Source organism: Lissotriton helveticus, chromosome 1_1, assembly GCF_964261635.1.
Source record: "Lissotriton helveticus chromosome 1_1, aLisHel1.1, whole genome shotgun sequence".
In the NCBI taxonomy this organism is placed as follows: Eukaryota; Metazoa; Chordata; class Amphibia; order Caudata; family Salamandridae; genus Lissotriton; species Lissotriton helveticus.
The window spans coordinates 1,191,227,538-1,191,254,642 of NC_136057.1; the positions used below are offsets into that span (position 1 = coordinate 1,191,227,538).

The 27,105-nt window shown below is 43.2% G+C and overlaps 1 protein-coding gene across 3 annotated transcripts in view; it reads left to right on the plus strand.

The window, feature by feature from the left end:
- The window catches only part of MAGI2 (membrane associated guanylate kinase, WW and PDZ domain containing 2), a 2,996,284-nt gene that overhangs the window by 2,715,254 nt on the left and 253,925 nt on the right, over positions 1-27,105 (plus strand). For all 3 annotated transcript variants that reach the window (XM_078679471.1, XM_078679479.1, XM_078679488.1), the window contains one exon: positions 16,214-16,305. In XM_078679471.1, the coding sequence (XP_078535597.1) occupies positions 16,214-16,305 (92 nt within the window). The remainder of the gene's footprint in view (positions 1-16,213; positions 16,306-27,105) is intronic.

A 27,105-nucleotide genomic window follows, 5' to 3' on the forward strand; every position in this document is an offset into this window, starting at 1 on the left:
TTAAATTAGTGCTAACAGCACCATGCAGTGCACCAGAGGGGACTGCTTCTTCCTGTTGCTTGAGTAGATTTTCCACTCGAGTAGCAGCACTCTCAACACGAACAGGGACGAACTGCAGTGACCACCCACACAAAGAAAATCTCACTGGCATTCTAGAGCCCGAAGATCATATTAGGGGATACAAATTCTTGCTTGCCAAATTAATGTAGGTGAGTTGCACACGAGAAAAACTTCCAGCACACGCGCTTGGCCAAGTTTTGCCAGAACTCCACGATACTTGCGTAGCTCAGAGTGGGCAAAATCTGTGAACTTCACTGGTGAAGCAGAATTTTCCACCATTTTTAGAAGGACTGAACAATGCACCAACTTCTCTGTGGCATATCTCCTATGTTATTGCAATTATCCTGCGGAAAGCAGATATCTACTAATCAAAGTAGTGCTTTTATATGAACCTCTTTTTTTCCTCCTTCTCCTGTCTAGCGTTATCCATTCATTCTGTACTCACTCATTAGTGGTTTTATACTTCCTATTGTCCTGCATTGTTATGTCTGGATTTTCACAGTGCAGCTGTCAATCAGACCTATCACTAGGATATAGTCAAAGAGTGGAATTTGAGACTGCCCATTGTAACCACTATCTTCCATCGAACAGCCTCTTTCAGCCACTGGTTTGTGAGTTTGTCATTCACGTCTTGATTTAGGCTCAGTGAAATATTAATCCCTCACATAATGCTGTTGGCGGTTTGGGTGTATCCTTCTGCCATCACTTGAGCACTTGCATTGAACTACAAGGGAAACTATTTTACAACTATATCCCTCTCTGCTCCTCCTCCTTGTTTCCTCTGATGTTTTTCGTTCTACTGATCTAACGGTGCACACGTTATCACATGAATGCCAGGCCTATTGGGTTTGCCAGTCTTTGTTTTAAAATGTAACTGTTGCAAGAATCCAGGCAATAAATTGTAGTAGGTGTAGTTTATTTGTAACTATAAGTAAGGCCCAACACATCCCACCTCATCAGCATCCAGTAAACTACCCGCATCTGTGGAATGCCCAGGTGTTCCCTTTCATTATTACATAGCTACATTATACTTTCAAGAATTAACACAACCCATCTTCCCTCTAACACAAATTGAATACATTAATAACACAACTTAAGTAAACAAATACATAATACAATAACACAGGAAATAACAGCACAATAGCACAGGTTAAAAATACAAAATACTTAAAAACTTAAATGGATAAATGCTTAATAAAAATACAGGAAATAACACAAATATACAGGTATACATTCAACTGATATAATTTTGCCAGTATGCAGATCGTTTGGTTCCTCTTCCGTACCTGCTATTCAAATGAAAATCCTGGCTTTACCATCCACAACTTCACCCCCTCAACAACACCACCACCATCAACCTCTTCACCACCTGCAAAATTCTCATCAACACAACCACCATTCTCAACTTGAAGACCGTCTGGTTTACTAAACGCACCAACCCTTCCAGACATCCAGAATTCATCTAGCCAGTAATGCTTCTTCAAATCTATTTCTTTCTCATCACTTTCCTTTTTACTTTTCACAAACCAGCTAACGTGTCAAGCCTTACCATCACTCAACCTTGCAGAATTTGTGAAAATCTCCAAAACCTTCAAAGGGTTTGAAAACCTGGAGTCTCCTTTCCTGACCTTAAAAGGTAAATTCACTCAAACCATGTCACGCTCCTTAATCTTACACTCACTGGCACCCTTCTTGAAGTCTCAGTATGTTTTGCAAGTCCTCTGAGCTTCCAACGTATTTTCCTCATACCTGAACAGGAGACCAATGCAACAATCTCAAATTGATTCGCCATCCATGATTATCTTTCATGTAGGGAACTCTACCCTTCATGATATGGGCTAAACCCCGTAACAGTCGGGGTAGTACAATTCATCCAGATAGTCCTTTTTATACTCACCTTCCAATCAAACTTCCTACTCTTAACTATCTGCAATGATCCCTTAATCACTCTATTTAACCTCTCAATTTTTCCATTGCCGTTGGGATGATATAAGGAAGTTAATTTCTGTTCAACCCCGTTGCGCAGTAAGAACTCCATAATGGATTAAAGCTTGACCTGTACTCCATTATCTGACACAACTCGCTTGGGAAGTCCCTCCCTCTGGAAAATATCATCCAGGAATGTCACCACTGATTGGGCATTTGCATTACACATAAATACCACCTCTGCCCATTTATAAAAGTAGTCCATGGCTACTATACGTGCCAAGTATACTGTGTTCTTCATACACTGGGCCCGTAATGTCTGCACCAAAAGTTTCCCACAGCATGTCAGGACACGATACAGGATAAAAAGCTGGTCTCAAGACCACTTGAGACTTGTCAGCTCCTTCACACAAATTACATTCTCCGACATTCCTTTCAATTTCCACATCCATCGCCGGCCACCAGTAACTAGTTTTGATCTTCTTTTTGCTTTTCACTGTGTCCAAGTGTCCATCATGGCACAGTATTTTTGGGCGACACAACCCTTACACCTCTCAAAATATTTGCATTTGTCCCTGTCAATTCCTTATGTATCTCCAAGAAAATTTTATATTCTGCTTTCAAAAGTTTCTTGTCCGGCCAACCTTCCACCACAAATTGTTTTACGTCTACCAATGTAAGATCATCTTCACAGGCTTTCTTCCATTCTTCTTTAGTAACAGCATTCATCTTCTCCACACGTACATCTTACACTCACTTCTTTGCAGCTTCCCTTGGAAATGTCTTCCAATGGTAGTGGTAACCTGCTCAAACAATCAGCCACCTTGTTTTTAATACCAGGAAGATAAAATAAATTGTACCAAAGTCCATTAATCTCACAGACATTCTCACTATCCTTAGAGTGCCATTAAGTAGACCCTCTGGAGTCAGAACATTCACTGAAGGTTTGTGGTCACACCTTATCTCGATTTCATACCCCCAAATGAAATTCTTAAAATATTCTAAACCCCAAACAATTGTCAACGTCTCCTTTTCAATAGCAAAGTACCTTTCTGTGGAAGGTGACAATGCTCTTGATGCAAAATCCACCATGTACTCAATACCTTTGTCATCTCTTTGACTCAACACAGCACCCATGCCTCCGTTGCTGGCATCTGTAGTGATAATACACTTTAGGTTTAGGTCAAAAACATGTAAATTCTTCACCCAGAAAATGTTCCTCTTTATACACTCAAACTTGGATTCTATCTCACTTCTCCAAACAAATTTCACCTAGTTTTTATTATAACTGGTGCAAGATGTGCGTCTTTTCTGAACAATTGTCGAGAAATTTAGCATAAAACTTGGCGGCCCAAACAAGGAGAAAGACCAAAGTTTGCCTTTATTAGTGTGAGAAGGAGCTTCCTTGACAGCACATAAGAGTTCTACATCAGGCTTTATGCCATCAGCTGTCATCTTGTGACCAAGATAATTCAAGCCTTTTACTTTGAATTTACATTTTGTGAATTCAGCGTTAACACATGATCCTGCAAAACCTGCAATACCATGTTCACTATAGCATCACGTTGTCCCTCACTCTTACCATAATAAATATATTATCCTGGAAAAAAATAGTGGCAGTTAAATCCTTAAATAATTTGTGCATTAAATTCTGGAATACAGCTTCCGCCAAAGTGAGTCTGAAGGACATACTTATACAGCGGAAGCAACCTGATGGTGTCATGGAACCTGTTAAATTCTTACTATCCTTGTGTAACCTGATTTGATGATACACCGAAGACATGTCAATCGACGTGAACCACTTCATTCCCTTGCTGTGTGTCATCATTTCATTTATTTTGGGTAAAGGAAACCTCTCCACCACTATATTGCTCTTCAAATTCTCACAATGACTATCGTGGCAATCCACCCAGCAGAATCAACCTGTTCAATTGCTTCCTCTTTAAGTAACCTTTCTATCTTCTGGTCAACTTCCTTCCTCACTATCCAAGGAAGCGCTCTAAATGTGTGCACCTTAGGAAAAGCATCATGTTTCAGTATTGTTGTATGGGAGAACCATTTTGGGGCTCTAATTTTCCCAGAAGATACATCTGGGAACCTGCTCTTAAATTCAGTACTATCGCTGCGACCTCACTTAGTGATAAGGACTTTATCCTCACTATTCTGGTCTAAAAATGATGTCTAAAGCTCTTTGGTCAACCCAGCCTAGAAAAGATGGACCATTTTCTGCAACACAGAGTTTAGTAACAGTACTCCTCCCCTTAAGTTCAAAAGTTAACCTCCGTTAGCCAACCATAGAGATGGGTTCCCCTGTAAAGCTTTTGGAATTGACATCCAATGGGTTTAAGGTTTTACCCAAAACACCAGCAAACTTTTCCTCCCACACATGTTTATCCATGATAGTGTATGGGGAACAAGAATCCACAACTATGAGTATCTCCACCCTAACCAACTTGACATTACAGACCAGTTTATTCTTGGACTGTTTTGAAAGGAAATTCACACAGCCGATTTCCTCCACAATTTCTAGGACACACTCATTCTGGCTAAAGGAAATCTCTTCAGTTTAATTATTTGACAGTGAGTCTGATTCAGATTCAGACCCATCTCGGACCACGCCTACTTTTCTATTAAGCGTACTCTTCCTACATACTTTAGCGAAGTGCCCAACAATATCACTTTCACTGCATTTTTGATTATGAGCTCGGCATTTCCTACTATGATCTAAGTGGTCCTTACTGCCACATCCATAGCATCTCTTTTGCTTCTTTTTATTTTACTCCTATTTCGATTAATTGTTCTTTGCATCTTCCTGACCCCATACTTCCTTTCTTTTATTTTGCTTGACCTTGCAAACCATTTCTTTATGGTCATCTTTTTGTTACGTCACTGCCACTTTTGCACATTTATTAGAAGTTTCTGCCTTCTTAACCACTGCAACCACCTCACCGAGATACACCTCACCATAAATCCATAATATCTCCCAAACATGTTCATAGTTCACATGCATGATTATTTGGTCGCTCACCAACTCCTCATACAAAGCACCAAACCTACAGGTGAGTGCCAGTTTTTTTAAAGGCAGATTCATACTGTTCTATAGGTTCTTATTTGTTCTGCTTCCTCCTAAAAGAATTGTGCATGACTATTACTATGCAAACCGATGTAGAGTAATATTTGACTAAATCCTCTAGGGTATTTTGAAACACATCAGATTCACTAGCCCTATGGGGTTTCTTTTCCATCGCATTACACCCAATAATCCCTTGAGGCCCTAGAGAATGGAGAAGCATTTTTCTCTTTTTTGTTTGTGACAGTTCTTCATTTTCAATCATGTCAATATGATTAAAAAATATTGTTTCCATTCAATCCACTAAATAGGTGGGTCTTCTGTACCTGTTAAGAATAGATGCTGTGGTGTCAGCGAACAAGTGTGTGATGCACACATGCTAACATTTACACACACCAAATACTGAGGAAACAATTAACCACAAGCTGCGCAGGATGAAATTGAACAATCCAAGTATTGCTCCAACCACCAATGCATGTGTGCTTGCGAATAACAATGCAATTCCCTTAGTCCCCACTATGTTATGTTACACACCACCATGTATTGATGCCAAAACAAAGGAACTGCCAAGCTAAACAAGCTTGATACAAACCACCTGTTAGTGCTTCAAAAGTTCCCCCAAGATTGTTGAGCAGGAAACATACTTCACTGTGTACGCCGTGCTGCACCCAATGGCCAAAGTGCTACACACCTCTCAAATCGGCGAGCGCCTGCAATTCCTCACACTAGGGACTGTAACGTGACAGTGCTTTGTTTCTCCCTTATGTAACCAATGCACTATCACTACTTCATACTGGTGAAAGCGGCGCGATCCAGAAAAAGCAAGATGTGCTTTGTGGCTAATGAGATGATGTGCCAATACCCTGAAATACTGGAGCATTAACTGAATCAGTGAAAGGAAAATGGCGGCACGTATACTGTGTTCAAACTCGATGATGTGTCAATTTGACCCACAGCTGGAGCGTAAACTGAATTCTGAGTCAAGGAGAAATGGCAGCGTAGGATGTAGGGTTGGACTGGCCATAGCGGGCACCGGGCATTTCTGCCCGTGGGGGGGGGGCGGTTTTGCAGCAATACTGCAATTTCTGCACTCTATACAATAGTGGGAGTGGTGCTTCTTGCTAGCATGCCCCCCACCAGGGCCTGTCGAGCAGCAATCTGCCAGGGCTCGTTGCCGTTCCCAGTTCCCGGCCCTGATAGGATGCATGCGGCATGGCGCTGGCTGCACGCTTGCGAGTTCAACCTGACGCCATCAGTAGCTGTCTTTGAAAGTACCTTTGATGTGTCAAAAATAACCCCGTCTGACATTACCACATTTACATAGTGCTCCCTTATCGCAACATTGGTGTTGGCCCAATCACCACCCTTAATTACTGCCTACAATTATCCAGTCTCCAGTCCTTGACGATCGAGGAGACCCAGTGAGACCTTTACCATGCATATCACACCGTACATCAGGTTTGTTTAAATCGTCGCCATATTGCTGTAAAAATCCGGGCAATAAATTGTAGAAGGTGTACTTTATTCATAGCTACAAGTAAGGGCCAACACGTCCCACCTCATCAGTGTCTAGTGAGCAACTGACATACGTTGAATGCCCAGATGCTGACTGTCATTATTGCATAGTTACATTCTACTTTCAAGAATAATCACAACAGTAACTTTGTTTCTTTGCAAAGTGCTATAAACCACGCTAAGATACTATAACCACATTGTTATGAGTATTTGCTGAACATCGAAGCTAGATCTTTGTGTACACTATATTTGCACAGTGCCGGAAGACTACAGTATGTATTCTCTAGGTAGCCCAATAAAAATGCTCTTAGTCCCCGCAGCAGAACCATAATACAATATTTCAGCCAGTACAATTGTAGCTTATGCATTTTTAAACGCACATCCCCTTGTCACAGTTCGTACATGTTTAAACACAAGTACGAAAGGAATGAGGAGGTCGGACATTCCTCAGCAGAATTGGCCTGCATATCATTCTAAAGTACATCTGCTCGTGGTAATGTCTGCATGTTTAAATACCTTGAGGTATAGGCAGCAGATGTGTGGCTGTACTTTTGAAAAGCAGCCCCTGTTAACTATTCACCAGGCACTGTCTGAAAAGTTCCCATCCTCGCTAGCTCTCACTATGCGTTCTCGTTTGTCAGCGTTTGGACTGCGATATTCCCTTACACTGTATTCGGGTTTAGGTGGCACAACCGCCTGCTGTGAAACCTCTGAAGAATGTCACAGGCATTTGGAAGACAGGAAGTACGAAATAGACTATGTACCAATCCTGTTTGCAAGTATTTAAGAAAACTTGTTTTTACATCTTTTTTTCTGTGCTTTTGGCTAAGGTCCAGTTTATCATAAGGAACAGGCAATTTTTTAGCTTCTAGAAATTATAGTTTCCTTGTAACTTATGGTGACTTTAATAATTCTTAAACAGTTCCAACTTTCTTTTCGCTGAAGACTTATATTGTGCAGCTACTTCTTAAAGAGCTTATAGCTCTTTGTTTTAGAAACCTTGATTTACCTTGAAAATTATGAATTATAGATGCCCACAGTCAGGCCTTTTCATTCTAAGAAATGAGGGGGTAATATCCCATTGAAGGCAAATTTGAGTAGAATAGTAAAAGTCTAATTATGGAAGTAGTATGTATGGTATCTTTAAACATTTAGGTGCAAGTTTATCAAGACGTCACGCAGCAAGCCACCTTACTGCACTGTGTAGCTGAGAAAGGTCAGGAATGAGCAGTATTTAACATAATACAGTGCATACCTGTCTTTTCCCAGCGCTGGCGCACAACAGGCTGCCTAGCCCCAATGCACCCTTGCACAATTGTGCAAGGTTGCCTCCATTGCATGCAGGATTGTTTTTGTGCAGGAAGGGGCACCTTTCTGTGCAAAAACAATCTCTTGAGGCATTTTCCCCTTTTTATGTGAGCTGCAAGTGGGAAAAACGAGGAGAAATAAACATTGCATAGCATGCATAGCATATTGCGTGGCTTGATAAATCTAACTTATGAGTTGTATCGGTCCTGTATTCTACTGGAGTGAACACTCCTAGATCTGGAAATGCAAAACCACATACACTAAGCACAGGATGCAAGACTCATCCATTTCCCAATGAAACAAAGAACAATGTAAACACTGCAAGCCTCACAAGTCCAATGATCTCTGCTCCCTGAAATGAGAATTGAAATGTAATCACATGCCAGCATTAACTCTGCACAGACATGTCTCTTGTGCAATTCACACACACCCTGATGATGCCCAAGACTAAAGCTTTCAGAACAGCAGTAGATAGTTAAAGTGTGCCAGTCAGTTCCGTTGTGAACTCTCCAACACAACTAGCTCTCTTGCTAATATTCTACTTCGTAGTCAATGCATAATTTCTTGTCTTAAACAACCACCATGCAGATTGCTTTCAAATTGTCTTCCATAAACATCTTCTAGCCATGCAGTGACGACCTCAATATAGATGACCTCTCTGCCTATTGCATGGGGTCCAACATGAGAACTACTTGCTATTGCCAGAGGGCGAGTTCATGCCAGCAACAGTGAGCCAGTCTGTTTTGTGATCAACTGTTGAACCTGACCGTTTTTGCAGGGTTATCTCAGAACCTTTTGCCTTCCTCTTGTATTTTCTCTGACCTGTTGTGTTGGTTTTATGACTCTGGGCACTTTACCTCTGCTGATCAGTGCTAAAGTGCATGTGTTCTCTCATGTAAACTTGGTAAGATTGGTCTACACCTGTTTAGCATATTTAATGTACCTGTAAGTCAAATAAACAGTAGTATCCTACATACCCAGGGCCTGTAAATTAAAGGCTACTAGTGGGCCAGCAGTGATGCTTGCTCCACCCACGAAGGTAGCCTTTCAAACCTGCCTTAGGCATCTGATGCTGCAGGGCCTGAGTGAACAGTTTACTGCCACAGTCATGCGGCATTTAAAATATTTGCCAGATCTGAAACTCCCCTTTTACTACATATAGGTCACCCTTAAGGTAGGCCCTGGGTAGCCCTATGGGCAGCATGTTATGTAGGTAAACGTTAGTACATGTGCCTTTGTTGTGTGGCATGTCCTGGTAGTGACAAAGCCTATTTGGCTTCTCACTGCTGCGAGGCTGCTCCTCTCATAGGTTTACAATGGGAATTCCGTGATATGCGTATCAGTGGTAATTTCTGATTTGAAAGGGGTAGCAGGCCATGTTTGGTATGTTTGGAGTACTGGTGATAAATCCTGCTTATTGGTGAAAGCGGATTTGTTATTACTATGTTAGATATGCCACTTTTAGAAGTGGGCATTTCTTTGTGATTATGTCTCTTTGAGCCCTGCCTGGTTGTGTATTCACTGTCTGTTTTTTGATTGACAGGCCTGGAGATGTGTATTCACCGTAGACAGTGAAAAGGGGGGTTAATGTGCGTCCAGCCTTCCCTGGGTGACTAATAGTTATGCTGAATAGGCCTGGTCTGCTTTTAGAGTGGTGGAAGGAGTTTCACCTGCACCTGAATAGGACTGTGCCTGCCTTTCACAATGCTGTCTCCGCCTCCTGTAGTGTGTCTAGAGCCAGGGCTGGGCTTGAATGGGAGTGTTGTTCACTTCTAAAGTCGTTTGAAGTGCCACCAGAACAAAGACTTCATGGGTATAAGTACTGGGGCTGTGACCCCTTGATTTTAGACACTGTGTGGACTTGTAACCAGATACTGCTGGCTCTACAAACTTCACATTGCCAGGAGGAGCTTTGATGCTGCCAGGAGGGACCACCATGAGCCTTTGCTTATTATGCTGACATGCCAAAAAGAACCCTGTATGCTGGACTACTGCCTGCCCTCTTGCTTGGATGCCCCGAGTGCTCTCCAAGGAGTGCTGCTTATGCCCCTTGTCCTTGCCAGCAGAGCGCATGATGAGCGCTTGATACCTTCAGAGCATGTGAGAAGCGCTTCACCTGTTGATCACCAACTTAGCGCCTGGGGAGTGCTTTATTCCTTTGGGCTCTTGGCCCTGAACCTAAGCATGTGGAGCACTTACAATTTTTGCGACAGCGTGTGTTATTCATTCCTCCTTCATCTGCACATGTGAGCGCTTCAATCGTGGCCACGAGCTTGCGAAGTGGAGCATTGTTCTCCCCTGCAGTAGCGTGGCTGGGGAGAAGTATGTTAGTGGCTGCAGGAGGTAGCTGGCAAACAAGCCATTGTCTCTATTGATGCACAGCACCACGGGAGGCAATAACCAGATTCATTGCCCCGGGCTCTGCCTCCCTAATCCATCATCTTAGCCATGTTGCTATGGAGACCAGAGCTGCACTGAGACCCACAGAGGCTGGCCGTAGGGGGCACCAGGTGTTGCCTTGGTGGTTCAGAGGGGTGGGGGCAGTTTTGTGGCTATGGGGCCCAGGTTTGTCCTATGGCAGGTTTCGCAGCAGTGCTGCAATATTGGCCCCATATAACAAAAGCAGGAGCTGTGCTTCTTACTAGCAAACTCCCACCCTTCCCACCCTCCCGCTCGCAGGGTGGTTGAGCAGCAATCTGTCAGGGGACGCTCCTGTACCCAGTCGAGCCCTGCACTGAGGTCAGCGCTGTACCTACCATCGCTGGATCTCTTCCCTGACACCAGCAGCCCAACGAGGTCGATAGTGGGTTGCCTGTTCGTGGAAAGGTTTGTCCCAGCATCGGGCCCAAGTGGACTTGAGACCGCGCAGTACACCTTTGTGTTGGTCGCCTATACCAATTGACAAATCCAAAATGCTGCGAGGAATCCATGAGGCTTCCGTATGGATTCTGTGGTTTGTGCCCCAATGCACCACCCCTGTTACGGGCCAGAATAGGAGCACTCTTCCTGTGATTTGGGCTGTGTGGGATAAAGCCTGCAAGAATGCCCCCACGTGTTTTTGTTCTAAAAAAAACACTGCATTTGTTTCAGTAGCTGCTCTGCACAATCGCGGGCAGCTGCCTGTGTGGATCACGTTCCTGGGAGCATGTGTTCTTTGGTGGCATTGCAGTACGAGCCCGGGAAGGGGCCCCCTCTCCACTTTTAGAGACCATCACTGGGATTACCGTTATTTAAGAAGTAGAGGTGAAGGCGTTCCTGCAAACTCGGTGTTGTGGCAATTACTGTATAACATGTAAGGGAATCGCAAGTGCGCTATATTTATGGGATAATTACACAATTATGAGGATTTCTTGTGATTTATGTTTGGCGATGTGTGTGTTATGCCTAACCTAAGCGCTGCATTTCATAGCCTGATATTGTGGGTTATGTTGTTTTATACCTTGCAATGAGAGGATGGCGAATATCAGTTCAGGACCTGCATATGATGTACCGTGATGTGTTTTGGTGACATGTGCAACCTGTAAGTATGTACTTGATTACACTAACTTGAGATGTTATGACAATAGCCTGGTTGGCAAAGTGATTTATTTTCTATGTGATGACTTGACAGTTGCCTAGTAGGCAAAGTGATGCATGTGATTGTGGTCTAAGGTGTTTATCGGCATAATACAAAGGATATTTTTATGTAACTTTGTGTGGAATCTCTTTTTGTGGGGTGCCTAGTGTGTCACTGGTGGGTGTGTGTTGCGCAGACACTTTACACATTGTTCCTGGGATAAGCCTGACTGCTCTGCTAAGCTACCAAGGGGGTGCGCTGACCCTGTCTAGAGTGGTAGGCTCTGCCTGGCTTAGGCACATACCCTAGCCAACCAGAAAACCAATTTCTAACATCAACTTTTTAAAAAACATTTTTGAGATCAACATTTCCAAAATGGTACCAGCTAGGTGCCTGCTTTCTCTAACTTTTGGAATCTAACTGCTTAATTGAAACAGGCATGGGTTGAGTTATTTGTAACTCTTTTCATTTTGATTGACCGTTTACCTCATCACTAGTCTAGAATTCTGAAGCACAATGTGTGAATATTGACCGCACTCTAGGTAGCTTTTAGCTACCACTCTTGTTACATGCAGTTACTAGAAAGAATATACACCAGAAACAGCACCAAAATAGTTGTGACAGTTCTGCTCAACCCTCTCTTCTAAATGCTCCTTTCAGGTGACAGAGTCAGAACGTATTACATAACACACAGATTATCCTTTATTCTACTGATAGATCAGAGCCTCATTGAGAAGGGCATGGCTCATTGTCACCACTAAATACAGCACACACCATGGTACAATGTTTCCCAAAAAAAGTACTTTCCATTATACAGGTGCCTTTGTCTATTCCTATCTCCTGTAATGGGAGTCAGGTCGTGCCTTCAGTGTTGTGTGAAATGGTCTTTGCTATGGATCATCTGTGCTTTATTTGGGGTTTGAGACTGGAATGTCCCATGCATGGTATTCGGCCTAGTTTACCTGCCTTGAGTGTTGAACTGAGTGTATATCTGGTATCCTTACTTTTTTATTTTGGTACTTGTGTCACTCTAATCTAAGAATTTGTGCGGAGACCTAGGTCTGTCCTTGACTACGAGAAGACTTGGAGGGACACATCAAGCAGGGCATCAGTACAGATAGTAGATTACTATTGTTGTCATGAGTGGCAGCATGCCGTGGGTAAGACCTTTTTAGCTGGGTCCCTTGGATTTAAGTCCATAGGACCATTTGTGTAAAGTTCCACTTCTATGTGAATGCTCAGTGCTTTACATTGAAATCTTGAGTGTATGTTAAATGTGTTTGTGTGTATAGCAAGTGTAATATATGCATTGTGTGAGTTAGCTAGAGTTGTTGAGGAGGGCAGGGGAATCTATTTTGCCTAGAGTAGCCAAGCAAAAGATCGAGAGTAAGGACTGAGCTCCAGGAAGTGGAAGTGTATTGCTTACATTCCTGTCGCTGGAGGGAGGAGCTCCAGACACTGAAGTGATAAATGGCGACAGGGATGCCTTTAGAAATTCTGTGACCCTTTCGGTTAGAAAGAAGCTGCTGAATTGTCTTCCTGAGCATTGCCATTTTCTGGACAGTAGGCTTGAGGGGTGGGGCCACAGATTCTATTGTGAAAGATGATGAAGTCACAAAGTGAGGACTGCCCTTTTATTTTTCACTGATTATTCCTACAATCAGGCTGATGACATCGATAAGCAGAAACCACGCACCTCATATGTGCCTCTGTTATGGGTGTTCAGGATGGATACAGCCCCAGTGCTACCTGTGGTGAGAAGTCTCACTCTACACAATTGTTCTTTCTAGAAACCAACCTTGAAAGGACACTTGAAAGAACAACTGCCCCAAATCAGTTCTACAGTTTGAGACAATGGGTCCACATCCCAGATCACACCGGGCCTAGACGTTGACACAAAACAACCCACAGTGATTTATTTTTAAGGTCTTTATGACCAAAGAAGGTAGCACTCCACAGAGCACTCAAATGACTTCTTTGTAACTACAGCTGGTGACTGCCTGACGGTCACTCTCCTAGAGGTGAGGGGACATCATCTGAAGTTTGGAGCTGTGCTCCTGCCCTAAAATGCCTGGTAACATGCCTGCTGTGAGAGAGAAAGGAGTCTGCCTGGGCCTGCAGGAAGGGGACCATCCATAGAAAAGGAAGGTCCTTCACGGCCCTGGTGGATGTGGGTCTCCCATGAGAAGCAGGCTTGTAGAGAGACATCAGGGAGGATCCTGATATCAGAGGGCCCACAAGATTGTTCTGTTCAGTTGGGAAATTGGCCCAGTTGGGTGTATTACCTATCATGCGCCGAGGTGAGATTTACAATATTTTACTTGATTCACTCACAATAGTTTCAGATTTTTGTAATGTTCAAAGTGTATGGTCTGTTGGAAAATCAGTGAGCATAGTTTTAGTATATTTTTGAAATTTCACAAAGCTCTTCTGCATTCTTTTTTTCTCCACATGGGAAGCATTTTTACTTTGAGAGTATTTGTAGTTTGGAAAAGCTATGCAAAAAATGTAAAAGATTAATAGACTGATGATCCAAAAGGTGTTGCCAATAATGTTTGAAATTCATGCAAAATTACAATTCGACATCGAAGTAAGGACTTCATGACTGCTTAACTGAATTAATCTCCGTCTCTTACTAGACTGTAGCTGTGTTTAACATGGCACTAAAATTCATCTGAGGCTATAGCCTTTGCACGTACCAATAACATTTCATTTCACAATGTGTATATCAGAGGAGGAGGGCAGAATGAAAGAAAACACCTGCCTGAATTCCTTTTCCTTTCTTCCTCCATTTTCTTCTTCTCCGGCAAAGACAGTGTCTTTAGCATTAAGACAATAGCCACGCATCTCTGCAAACCCGCGATAATAGAGCTCCGACCACTCTTTTAATTAAAACATAGAAGTCGAGTCAAGAAACTTAATTGAAATGCTTAATGTCATCCCTTGTGTCAAATGAATGCCCACAAACATAACCCTGAAAACTGCAGTACTTGAATCCCACTCAGAGTCGCTTCTATTACTGTACAGCTTTGCTCTCAGAGGATGTGTGTTGTGTTAATTATGAGATATCCGGGATATTGTGATATTCTGCTGCTCCCAGCTGTGAGATCCATGATGAGTTGCAGTAACAGCTTTACGAGAAGCCTTCTGACTCCCTATATTATTAGCCTCTCGTACTACCCACACCCCAACTGAGTGTGCACCCCTAGTATCTCAACACCGTTTAATCAACTATGAGCCTTGCATTGAGTATGCCTATTATGCTGCCCAGGATTAGTCCCTCGTCTTGGCTCTGGCCCTCTAAGTGCTATCTCTAGAGCACAAATGGTTAATCTGCCCAGACAAAGAAATGGCGTCGAGTGCAATGGTCAGGATGATGCATTGGTGAGTCACTGCTGTTGGGGTCAAAGACATGCAATAAATCATACGCACTTGCTGCTTGACTGAAAATGTTCTTTTGCCAGATTGCATGTCACTAATTCTGAAAAGCTAAAGCAATTTCTATCAAAACAGCTCATTCAAAATGGATTCCTTCCCTTGTCAATGGTCCCTCATTTAGGTGTGGGCCTTCTGCTTCCTTAACTCTGTACATAGTAGATCACAGGTAGAGCATCACTACTTAGGTTAACCAAGGATGTTCTAACCATCTTAGACTGTTTGTGTACTCTGTATCAACGTGTAAACTTGAATAAACTGCAATGAAAGACGAGATCCAATCTAATACTACTACAGGAGAATCCTTGATTGTGTTTTGTAATATAATGGTTCCTCTAGCCTATTCCTCATAGGTTCATACCCTGACAACCATGTACTTGTGTAGAATGTATGAAAGTCTTAGTCCAAAGTCCTATAAATGGACTTGTATTTCTCTATACCCCGAAGAACCCCACTTCCCACCTTTAAAAGGTAAATGTATGCCAGATTTTATATAGAACTTTTCTGAATACTTATTCTTTTGAATATATGCTTTTGCTGCTAAATTTATTGATGGCTTATCTGTATTTTGCCTATTAACTCTTTATATAAAATTTCATACTATAACTGCTGTCTGTCATTCTTATTAGAATGTCTCAGTACTGATTTGTACTTGATCACAAATGTATCAGTAATAGGTCCAATTAGGAAGCACCTACGTTCATATCAGGTTACACCACTTCCGGTCCTAACCTTTGGCGTGCTTGTGGCATGATCATTTAAGATAGGTTTGCATTCCAATAATAGCATTGCAGCCCATATAAGTATGGTAGTTGAAAATCTAGGGAACAGGTAACTCAAATTTAAATGACAAGAATTTTAAAACAGATTAATACAATATTTGGAGCGACACCACCAGCTGTTAACAAATGTCTTCAATCATTGTGTGAAAATCAAAAATCAAGCACTAAACACTGAGAGAAATCGTCCCCCATACATTTTATAAACAAAACACATCTTTGTGTTGTCGCTTCGATTATTAGGGGTTTACTGAGGCACTCAGGGGCACGGGTTACAGTATAATTTGGAGCATGCATGCATTGTAATGGCCTCTAAAAGTCATCTTCTTAGCAGGGCATTCACTTTCCTTGTTCAATTTGTGAGATTGTTCTGGGTGCTCACCATCCTCAAAATCACTCCCTTTCTTGTGCTTCTATGTGCTTATCATGTTGTGTTTTTATAGCCGTATGCACATCAAGGCCATGCTCCCATTATTTACTGCCAGAGAACTAGCCACTGGGGCTTACAAAAACTGTGACATTTGCCACATTTGCCATGTTGAATGTTCTTCTTCTTTGCCCCAGGTGTAGAATACAAAGAGATTGATGTTCACCTCCGGAGGCAAGAGTCAGGCTTCGGATTCCGAATCCTTGGAGGCGATGAGCCCGGGCAGCCGGTAAGTTCTCTCCTTTTTTGGCTTTTTTTTACTGTGCTATTAGCTTTATCAGCCTCACATGAACTGCCTACAACATACCCAGATGTGGAGTGCTACAGGGGAACAGCATAATCAGCCTGGTACCAAATGTCATAGTATAATTTTTCATTAAAGGTTTAGGGGGTTACACAGACGAGTAATATGTTGTACAACATGACCCTTTGTTCGAAGTTTCCTTTGATTTGCACTTGGTATTAGATGTGTTTTAATGTAATGGTGTCCTGCCTTGGGTGTGAGCCAAGAGATGCCAGAGATGGTGAAGTTATTTGCAAGATAAATGGGGGTACTTGTCATGTTAGCTTTGAAAATGATGCAGTTGGTTTTGAAAATGGTGTGGCCTGGCTAGGATAGACATTGGATGGGGGTGATGTGATCACATTTTTCCAGACTCTGGCTGAGGCGTACTGTGGTGATTAGGATGCCCTAATGAGTTCCAGTCGGAGTCTGGGAAGCTATTGAGCAGGGCGTTCCCACCATACATATACAAGAGTAGGAGGGTATGTATTTTCAGGAAGTACGGTGGTGTTTTTTTGTACATGTTATGCTCTGTGAGATGGGGAAGGGTTTTCTGAACTTTAACCTAACATCTGTTCATGTTATCTGCAAGTATGGTGCTCCACAGAGAAGGTTGTCTCATGGGGTCTTCATCCTGAATTATGCAAAGTGACCAGAGTTTTTTTATGACACAGAAAAGTGTGAGAATACCTCAAATAACTGGGAGCTCTTAGGAAAATACTAACTGCCAGAGTTAAGCCTTTTTTTTGTTTAAGAAATTTTTATTTGCATTTTGGGTTGAATACAACACATATGTCAAAAGTAAATGGAAAAGCACATAGATGAAGAAGCTGTTACAAAACATATGCGATGAGCAAAATACCAATAATAAACAGGGTCTAAAAAGAAGAAGAAAGAAGGATAGAAAAAGAAAGATGAAAACAAAGTAGGAAAAAAGAAGTGAAGGGTAAAAGAGGGGAGGAAGAAAGAGAAAGAAGAAGAGAAGAAAAGGTGGAGAAGTAGGATCACAAAAACTCACTCGGGGAGTTGTTTGGAGGAAAGATAAGAAGTAAAAGGAAGCCAAAGAAGATCAGATTTGATTTTCAGGGGGACAGAAGAGGATGAGGTGATAGCAATTCTATGTTCGTCACAAACAAAATTCCACCAAGTTTGAACTGAGATTTTAGAATTATCTTTCCAACATAATAAAATAACTTTAAATGCAAGGGAAATAAACAAGTCCAACAATCTTGCAGAAGAAGAAATAATATCTACTTCTGATGATAACGAACCTAAGAAAACATTCTGAAAAGATAACGTAATAGAGCAACAAAATATTCGCATACATATCTTCCAAATTTGCCGCCAAAAAGACAAAACAGGGAAACAGTCATACAACATGTGTTTAAGTGATCCAGTGTCTGTAGAACACGACCAGCATAGTATGGAAGATGTAGGGGAGAACTTATGAATACTGACAGGGGTGAGAAGGACTCTATGATATAGGAAAAGAAGGGATTGAGTAATGCGAGCTGCAGGAGACACTTTAAACAGTTTGGACCAAATGCGATCCCACAGGGAGATGGGGAAAGTAATATCAAGGTCATTTTCCCATGCAATCTCAACTATTGACTTAGGACGGTCAGTAACCAAGGACATTAGGGAAGTATACACAAGTGCAGCCTTAGGTTGACTAAGTGAGAATAAGGGATACAGTGACGAGGTAGGAACAAGGGAAGGTAAAACGTCAGGCATTGAAAGGGATGTTAGGTGAGATTGAATAGCAGATGTAATAATAACATATTCAGTAATATATGACATAGGTAAGTTAAAACGTAGTTGTAAATCCAGAAACGGAATGAGAGAAACATTATCGAAAAATTGATGAACAAATGAAATATTCTTTTCTTTCCAGTGTTTAAAGTAGAATGTCTTGCCTTTATATCTAAGAAACTTGTTATACCATACCACAGATAATAAGAAACATTGTAAAGGGGACAAGTTGGAGGAGAAGACATTATGCAATACTGTTTGGGAATATTGTAACACAGGGAATTTGGTTAAAAAAGAACATTTTGACATAAACACTACATGTGGAAAGGGAAAATCCTTCAAGAGAGAGCGTTCAAAAAGAACCCATGTAGGTATAGGAGTATCATTAAAATCAAAAGCCAATGAAAAAGATTGTTTAATCAAAAAGGCGGAATGATACGTTTTAAAATGGGGAAAGCGGACACCTCCCTCAGACTTAGGGCGGATGAGCTTATGCATAGCTATTCTAGGATGTTTATCGTTCCATAAAAATTTAGAGCATATAGTATTAATACGGGAGAAATATGAAATGGGAATTTTAAATGGAAGCATAGAAACAACATAAAGAACATGGGGAGTAATCATCATCTAAATCGTATCTAACCTACCCCACCAGGATAAAAATAATGGGGACCAAATTTGAAGAAGGGGGTTAATTTTCTTAATGAGAGATTCAAAAGTAAATTTGAGGGTATCTCTCAAGGAAGGGGCAAACCAAATACCAAGATACTTAATTTTAGAGGGACACCATGCAAAATCAGTATTATTGAACATGAACTGATAACAAAGAGAATTGAGTGGGAGGACTTCAGTTTTTGAGAGATTCAATTTATATCCCGATACAGAGGAATACAACTGGACCTCATCCAAAAAGGGGGGAAGGGAGGATTCAGGATTTGACATATATACCAACACATCATCCGCATAAGCAGATAGTTTGATTTCAGTGGAAGACATTTTAAAACCAGTAATGTCAGGGTTGGAACGTATTCTTTCTAAAAAGGGTTCTAGACAAAGGATAAATAATAATGGAGAAAGGGGGCATCCTTGACGAGTTCCTCTAGATAAGGGGAAAGACTTGGAAAATTGGTTGTTAACAAAAATACTGGCACGAGGAGAGGAATAAAGGAGTTTGACCATTGAAATAAAGGAGGGACCAAAGCCAAACCATTGTAGGGTATGAAATAAGAACTGCCAATTTATTCGATCAAAGGCTTTTTCAGCATCCAAGGAGAGCGCTGCCAAAGGGACTTTAAGATGCTTGCTGTGAGCAATGACATTAGAGAACAAACGTGCATTGTCCGCAGCGAGTCTGCCCTTCACAAAACCCACTTGATTTGTATTGATTAGGCGAGGGATAAGAGAATCAAGACGTGCAGCAAGAATCTTCGCAAAAATGTTACAGTCGTAGTTGATCAGGGAAATAGGACGATAATTTTTACACTGGGTATGGTCCTTATCAGGTTTTGGGATTATGATGATTAGTGCATCTAAAAAAGATCCAGATGCCTTTGCAGTAGAAATAAAGGAATTAAAAAGTTGGAGGAGCTTAGGAGCAAAAATAGTATGATACGAGGAATAAAATTCGACAGGCAAGCCATCCGGTCCTGGAGCCTTTGACCTTTTGAGTGAATTAATGGCTCTAGTCACTTCCTGGAGAGTAATTTCGTTTTCAAAGATAGCAAAATCCTCTGGTAATGAGGGGGGAGCCGGAGGCTATCAAAAAAGGACGATAAGTTCACATCAGAAGGGTGGGTATCATCCATATACAAGGATTGATAATAGGAGTGGAAAACTTCAGCGATATCCTCATCCGCTGACACCAATTTATTTATAGAATCATTAAAGATTGGACCTACATTTTTACGTTCAGTTTTAATTTTGAGGTAATTAGCCAGCATCTTCCCCGCTTTGTTCTGGCCACCATGAAATTTGGATTTAATTTTAAGTAGGGTATTACATGCCTCATTAGTAATAATTTTATTAAGTTGACTGTCCTGCATCCATCTGCAGAGGTCGCTCCCACCACGCTCCTCACCAAGCCTCCTGCGGTATCGTAGCTTGTACCCACGCTTGTGCCTACGCTTGCCTGCACTTTGTTTTCCAGCCTAACGCTAGCGCTATTGTGCCTGCGCTTGATTAGCGTTGTTGTTGTATGCGCTAGGACTGTATCCTCGTTTGGTGCGCTTGTTGCATATTTGCTGCCTTGGCTGTTTTTTGTACCGACTAGACCGGCGACCCTGCCCACCCCAGCCCCGTCGTCCTCACTTCCGCTTTGCCTGCCATCTTGTTGTTGTTGTTTTGTCCCTGCCTGCAGCTCCACCCCGCATCCCGCCTCCCAGCTGACCACCCCTCCCACAACAGAGTAAAGACTCGTATCCCCCAAGGAAGCGCTGTGACTGTCCTGCATCAATCTGCAGAGGTCGCTCCCACCACGCTCCTCACCAAGCCTCCTGCGGTATCGTAGCTTGTACCCACGCTTGTGCCTACGCTTGCCTGCACTTTGTTTTCCAGCCTAACACTAGCGCTATTGTGCCTGCGCTTGATTAGCGTTGTTGTTGTATGCGCTAGGACTGTATCCTCGTTTGGTGCGCTTGTTGCATATTTGCTGCCTTGGCTGTTTTTTGTACCGACTAGACCGGCGACCCTGCCCACCCCAGCCCCGTCGTCCTCACTTCCGCTTTGCCTGCCATCTTGTTGTTGTTGTTTTGTCCCTGCCTGCAGCTCCACCCCGCATCCCGCCTCCCAGCTGACCACCCCTCGCCCCGCCCCCTCCACTATCTACTTATGGCAGAGCTTCTGACGCGCAGCGTCCACGCGCAGCGACCGCGCCCCATTCGCGCCGAAGGTGCGCCAAAGGTAAGCCCGTCTGCGCCCGTCCGCGCCTGGACCGCGCCCAGCGCCCGTCCCCCTGCTCTCTGCCGCTCCCGACCCCCCAGAGTAACTTATGATGCCGCTACTCTTCTCGCCCTCAACGCTGGACGCACCCCACTTTGCTGCGAAGCTACCCCAGGACATACCCACGGCCCATTCTCCTGCCTCTCCTGTAAGTTCAACTGCGTCAGGACCCTCACCAAACACACTTCCTCCACACACAACTCCGAACCCAACGACTTGAAATGCATCCTACTGAACACCCGCTCGGTCCACAGACATGCAACCGAACTCTGGGACCTAATCGACACTGCGTCACCTGACATCGCCTTCCTTACTGAAACGTGGATGAATGCATCTTCTGCCCCCGACATCGCCATAGCCATACCGGACACTTACAAGATCATTCGAAAAGACCGCACCAATAAAAAAACTGGAGGAGGCATCGCCATCGTCCATAGAAACACCATCAAAATTACAACCAGCTCTGACGTAAATCTCGCAACCGCCGAACACCTCCACTTTCAGATCCACACCGACCCCAGGACCACACTTAGAGGAACACTTATCTACAGGCCCCCAGGCACCCGATCTCAATTCAGTGACGACATCACTGACTTCGTCAGCCCGCACGCCCTCGCCTCCGAGAACTACATTCTTCTAGGAGACCTCAACTACCACCTTGACAACATTCATGACAACAACACCACCACCCTTCTGGACAACCTGTCCAATCTCGGACTCAAACAACTTGTTGACACCCCCACTCACATAGCCGGACACACGCTCGACCCTATCTTCACCTCCAGCAAGCACATCTCCTTCGATCATACTACAGCCCTCCACTGGACGGATCATAGCTGTGTTCACTTCAGCTACAAAACAACCCTGACCCACAACCGTCTACAACCCATTCCCCGAAGAAAATGGAACAAAATCTCCACCGAACAACTCCTCACATCACTCAGCCAAAACATTCCCACCCTGGCAACGGACCCAGACCTAGCGGCCACCAACCTCAGGCAATGGATTACCCACAGTGCGGACAAACTAGCACCCCTGAAAAAACACCAGTCGAAATCATCCAGCAAAAAAGCTCCCTGGTTCAATGATGACCTTAAAAAATCCAAGAAGACATGCCGCACCCTGGAGAAGAATTGGAGAAAAGAACCAACCTCAGACAACATGGACTCCCTCAAGACAGCCACCCGCAAACACCACCAACTGATCCGATCCGCCAAGAAATCAGCACTTAAGAACCGTCTCGACAACAATTCTCATAACAGCAAGGAACTCTTCAATATCGTCAAAGAATTCACCAACCCTCCCGCAGCATCCAACGACATCACTAACTCCCAAGACCTCTGCGATGCGCTATCCTCCTTCTTCTACAACAAAATTGCCGACATCCACAACAGCTTCAAGAATACTCCCAATGACCAACTCACCCCACCCACTTCAGATCCCACCCCTCCAACTAACTACCTCAACTCCTGGAACCCAATCACCACTGAAGACACCATTCGCCTCATGAACTCAATCCACTCTGGCTCACCTTCTGACCCCTGCCCCCACTTCATCTTCAACAAAGCTGACTCCATCATCGCTCCCCAACTCCGCGATGTCATCAACTGCTCCTTCGACTCCGCCACCTTTCCAGAAATATGGAAACACGCCGAACTCAGCGCCCTTCTGAAAAAACCAACAGCAGACCCCTCAGATCTGAAAAACTACCGACCCATTTCCCTACTCCCTTTCCCGGCCAAAGTCATCGAGAAAGCCGTCAATAGCCAACTAGCAGCCTACCTTGAATCCAACAACTCCTTGGATCCCTCACAGAACGGCTTTCGAGCCAAACACAGCACCGAAACCGCCCTCATTGCGGCGACCGACGACATCCGAGCACTCCTGGACAACGGTGAAACAGTGGCCCTCATTCTACTCGACCTCTCCGCCGCCTTCGACACTGTCTGTCACAACACCCTCATACAACGCCTCAACAACATCGGCATACAAGGAAAAGCCTTGGACTGCATCATCTCATTCCTAGCCGGGAGAACACAGAGAGTCCGACTCCCCCCATTCTACTCAGAGCCCACCGAAGTCATCTGCGGCGTACCTCAAGGCTCCTCACTCAGTCCCACCCTCTTCAACGTCTACATGAGTCCCCTCGCCTCCATCGCACGTCAACACAACCTCAACATCATCTCCTACGCCGACGACACCCAGCTAATCCTTTCCCTCACCAAAGACCCCAACACCGCCAAATACAACCTTCACGAAGGTATGAAAGAAGTAGCCGAATGGATGAAACAGAGCCGCTTAAAACTCAACTCAGACAAGATGGAGGTGCTCATCCTAGGATCCTCCCCCTCAGCTTGGGACGACTCCTGGTGGCCTTCCGCTTTGGGATCTGCGCCCACACCCACAGACCATGCACGCAACCTTGGCTTCATTCTAGACTCCTCCCTCTCAATGTCCAGACAAGTCAACGCCGTATCGTCCTCCTGCTTCAACGTCCTTCGCATTCTCAAAAAGATCTTCTGCTGGATCCCCCTCGAAACAAGAAAGACTGTCACCCATGCACTGGTCACGAGTCGACTGGACTATGGCAACACACTCTACGCCGGAATTACAACAAAATTGCAGAAAAAACTCCAGCGCATCCAAAACGCATCAGCGAGACTCATATTAGACATCCCGCGTCAAGAGCACATCACCGGTCACTTAAAAAACCTCCACTGGCTTCCCGTCAACAAAAGAATTACTTTCCGCCTTCTTACCCACGCTCACAAGTCCCTTTATAATCTAGGACCCGAATGCCTCAACACCCGACTGTCCTTTTACTATCCCACCCGCCAACTAAGATCATCCAATCAAGCCCTCGCCGCAGTCCCGCGCATCCGAAAAACCACCATGGGTGGCAGATCCTTCTCCTTCCTAGCTGCCAAGACCTGGAACTCACTCCCCACCCACCTCCGCCTTACTCAGAATCACATCTCCTTCAGAAAAGAACTGAAAACATGGCTATTCGATAAAAAGTAAACCCCTCCCTCCAGCGCCTTGAGACCCTCTGGGTGAGTAGTGCGCTTTATAAATACATGAACTTGAACTTGAACTTGAAGTTCCGTTTTGGCCAAAATTAAATCATGAAGGGAAGAAGAGGATTTAGAAGAGAAATACGTATGTTCAAGGCGTTTGATTTGTCGAAGTTTGTCATCATAGTTTTTCCGATTAAGTTTCTTTTTCTTAGCAACATAGGATATAGTAAAGGCACGAAACGCGGCCTTAAATGCATCCCAATTATTAGGTATAGAGGTATCAGAGGGATCATTAAAGGAAAAAAATTCATTGAAAAATTGCACACTTTCCTTCATGAAAACTGAATCTGATAAAAGAAAAGTGTTAAACTTCCAACGAGTAAATTTAGATGAAGTAAGGGAGAGATCAAGTGTGGTGTACACAGGAGCATGGTCAGAAATGAATATGGAACCTATTTCAGATTTCTGAATGGAGGGGAGTAGTGACTTGCTGACCATAACATAATCAATCCTAGAACGGGTGTGGTGAACATTAGGGAAGAAAGTATATTCCAACACGTCAGGATTACACAATTTCCAAGAATCATACAAAGGACGCGAGGCAATGGCAGATTGGAAACTCTTATGCGATTTGTCTGGTTGAAATTTACTGGAGGATAATCTGTCAGAGAAGGGGTCTAACCATTGGTTAAAATCACCAGCAACAATAAAATTGGGAGAATCAAAAGAAGAAATCAGGGTTTTGATGGCAATCCAAAACCTCGGATCAGGACGAACCGGGCCATAAATATTTAGAAGCACCAGAGTCTTATCATGGATAACAACCTTAACCATTGCCCAACGTCCTTCATCGTCATGTTGAGAGGAGATAATTTGTACATTTAATGCCTTGTGAAATAAAATAGCAACCCCTCCCTTTTTGTGGAGAGCAGGAGAAAAAACAACTTGACCAACCCACTGTCTCTTTAACTTAAGTGATTCGACATCAGAACAATGCGTTTCTTGGAGAAAAACAACTTGCGAGTTAAGTTTGGATAAATGAGACAATACCTTTTGACGCTTGACAGGGTGCCCAAGACCACGTACATTCCAGGAGACAAAATTACACACCATTGGGGAAGGGAACGATGGGCGACACGTGGAGAGGACTCATGGTAAGGGAAAAACTACAGGTAGGGAAACTGTAAAGACAAAAAATACGTGTGAGAATAGCTCTCAAATAACACCTAGCACAAATATAAAATCTGGTTAAGAGAACAACGTACATCACATAAAAGATTAAATGCGGAAGAGACTGCAAAGGGAAAGAAAAACATATAGGAAAATGAAGGAGCAAAAGAACAACAGAAGGAGAAGACGAAAAAACAGGAAGAAGAGGAGGGAAAGAAAGGAGGACAGATGAACGATAGAAAAGAGGAAACAGATCAAGGCACAGAAGCCTGATCAGAGAAACAGAAAACAAACAATACATCAGGGGCAAGGATACACCAGATGGGGGACATATCCCCACAAGCTACCGAAAAATGGACAAAAATAAGACATAGAAAAGAATGTAAGAGCAAAAGGAGTAGTAGATGAGCAAGAAACGTAGAGTAAATAAAGTTAAGAATGAAAGGAGGACAGAAAAGAGATGAGATAACCACAGTTGAAAGGAAAAGAGTTGTAGTTAAGACACTGCGGAGTAGGAGTAGTAATCCACATTATGAAGCAGCATCCATCGAGGAAGGAGAAAGAGATTGTAGATAAGCATTGAGTTTTTGGGGATCATCAAATGATCTGGTTCGACCATTGTGAGTGATCTTGCAAAAACAAGGATGAAGGATGCCATATTGAATGTTAAGTTGCCGCATAAGAGGTCGTAGATTCAAGAATTCTTTTCTTCGGGCATTCGTTGCTGATGAAAGGTCCTGAGAGATAAAGATGTTGTGACCAGACCACTGAAGACGTCGTTTGAGTCTAGCAGCTTTCAAAACAGCCATTAACTCCGTGAATTCCAAGAAGAGCAAAATTATTCCTCGAGGCTTGGTAGATGCAGAGTTCAGTCGACCGAGACGATGAGCCCTTTGAATGTTAAGTGGGTGAGAGGATGAGTGGAGATCTAGAAGATCACGTAAAATTTTTTGTATAAAAGACACCATGTCAGGGCCTTCCAAATTTTCCGGAATACCATAAACGCGTAGGTTGTTGCGGCGATTACGATTTTCCAAATCCTCTGCGTGTAGTTTAAGTTTGTGGATTTCTTGCTCTAATAGTGGGATTTTTGTGGAGACATCTTGAATGTCACTAACCCTTTGTTCTAAACTCAAAACTTTGCCTTCCATATGAACCCAACGGTCTTCAATTTGTTTAAGTCTGTCATTGGTAGCAGTCATAAATGGTTGAAGACCCCGCACCTCCTCAAGGATGGAATCCAGAACCGGATTCGAGGACGATTTAATGGGGGAGGGAGGATCATTCTTAAGATGCTTCGGTTTGGTACCTGTTTGAGATAATTTGGAATCGTTGGCCATTGTAAATATCGTAAATAGGGTCCAAAAGGCGTAGAAGAAGGCAAAGCAATACAAGACACTGCTAAAAATAGTAGCAACGCACATTTGCGGCAGAATCCTATTCAGTATATAGCAAAAAATTAGTGACTCTAACAACCATGTAGGCTAGTAGAAGTTGAAAAACGAGCGAAAAACAGCCCAGAAGGTTGCCCACATGACAATATGGCCCAGAACTGCAATAAAACACATCCATGTAACGTCACATTAGGGGCTGAATGAGAAAGTATCCAATTTTGATAATATGTATGAAGAAGGAGCAGCACATGCAGGTTAGTGACCATAAACTGTGGTAGATGAAGCGAGGATGGTAAAAAGAGTCATTAGTAAAACGGCAGACTTAAGATGGCGGCACCCGTTTTTGTCACATCACACATCTTCATTCAGAAAAAATGGCAAAAGGGCAGAAAATGGCAAAGCATTAGTCCAAAGCTGCCATAATAACAAGAAAGAGAATAGCGCCACTATTTATTTGCTGGATAGAGGTTAGAAGA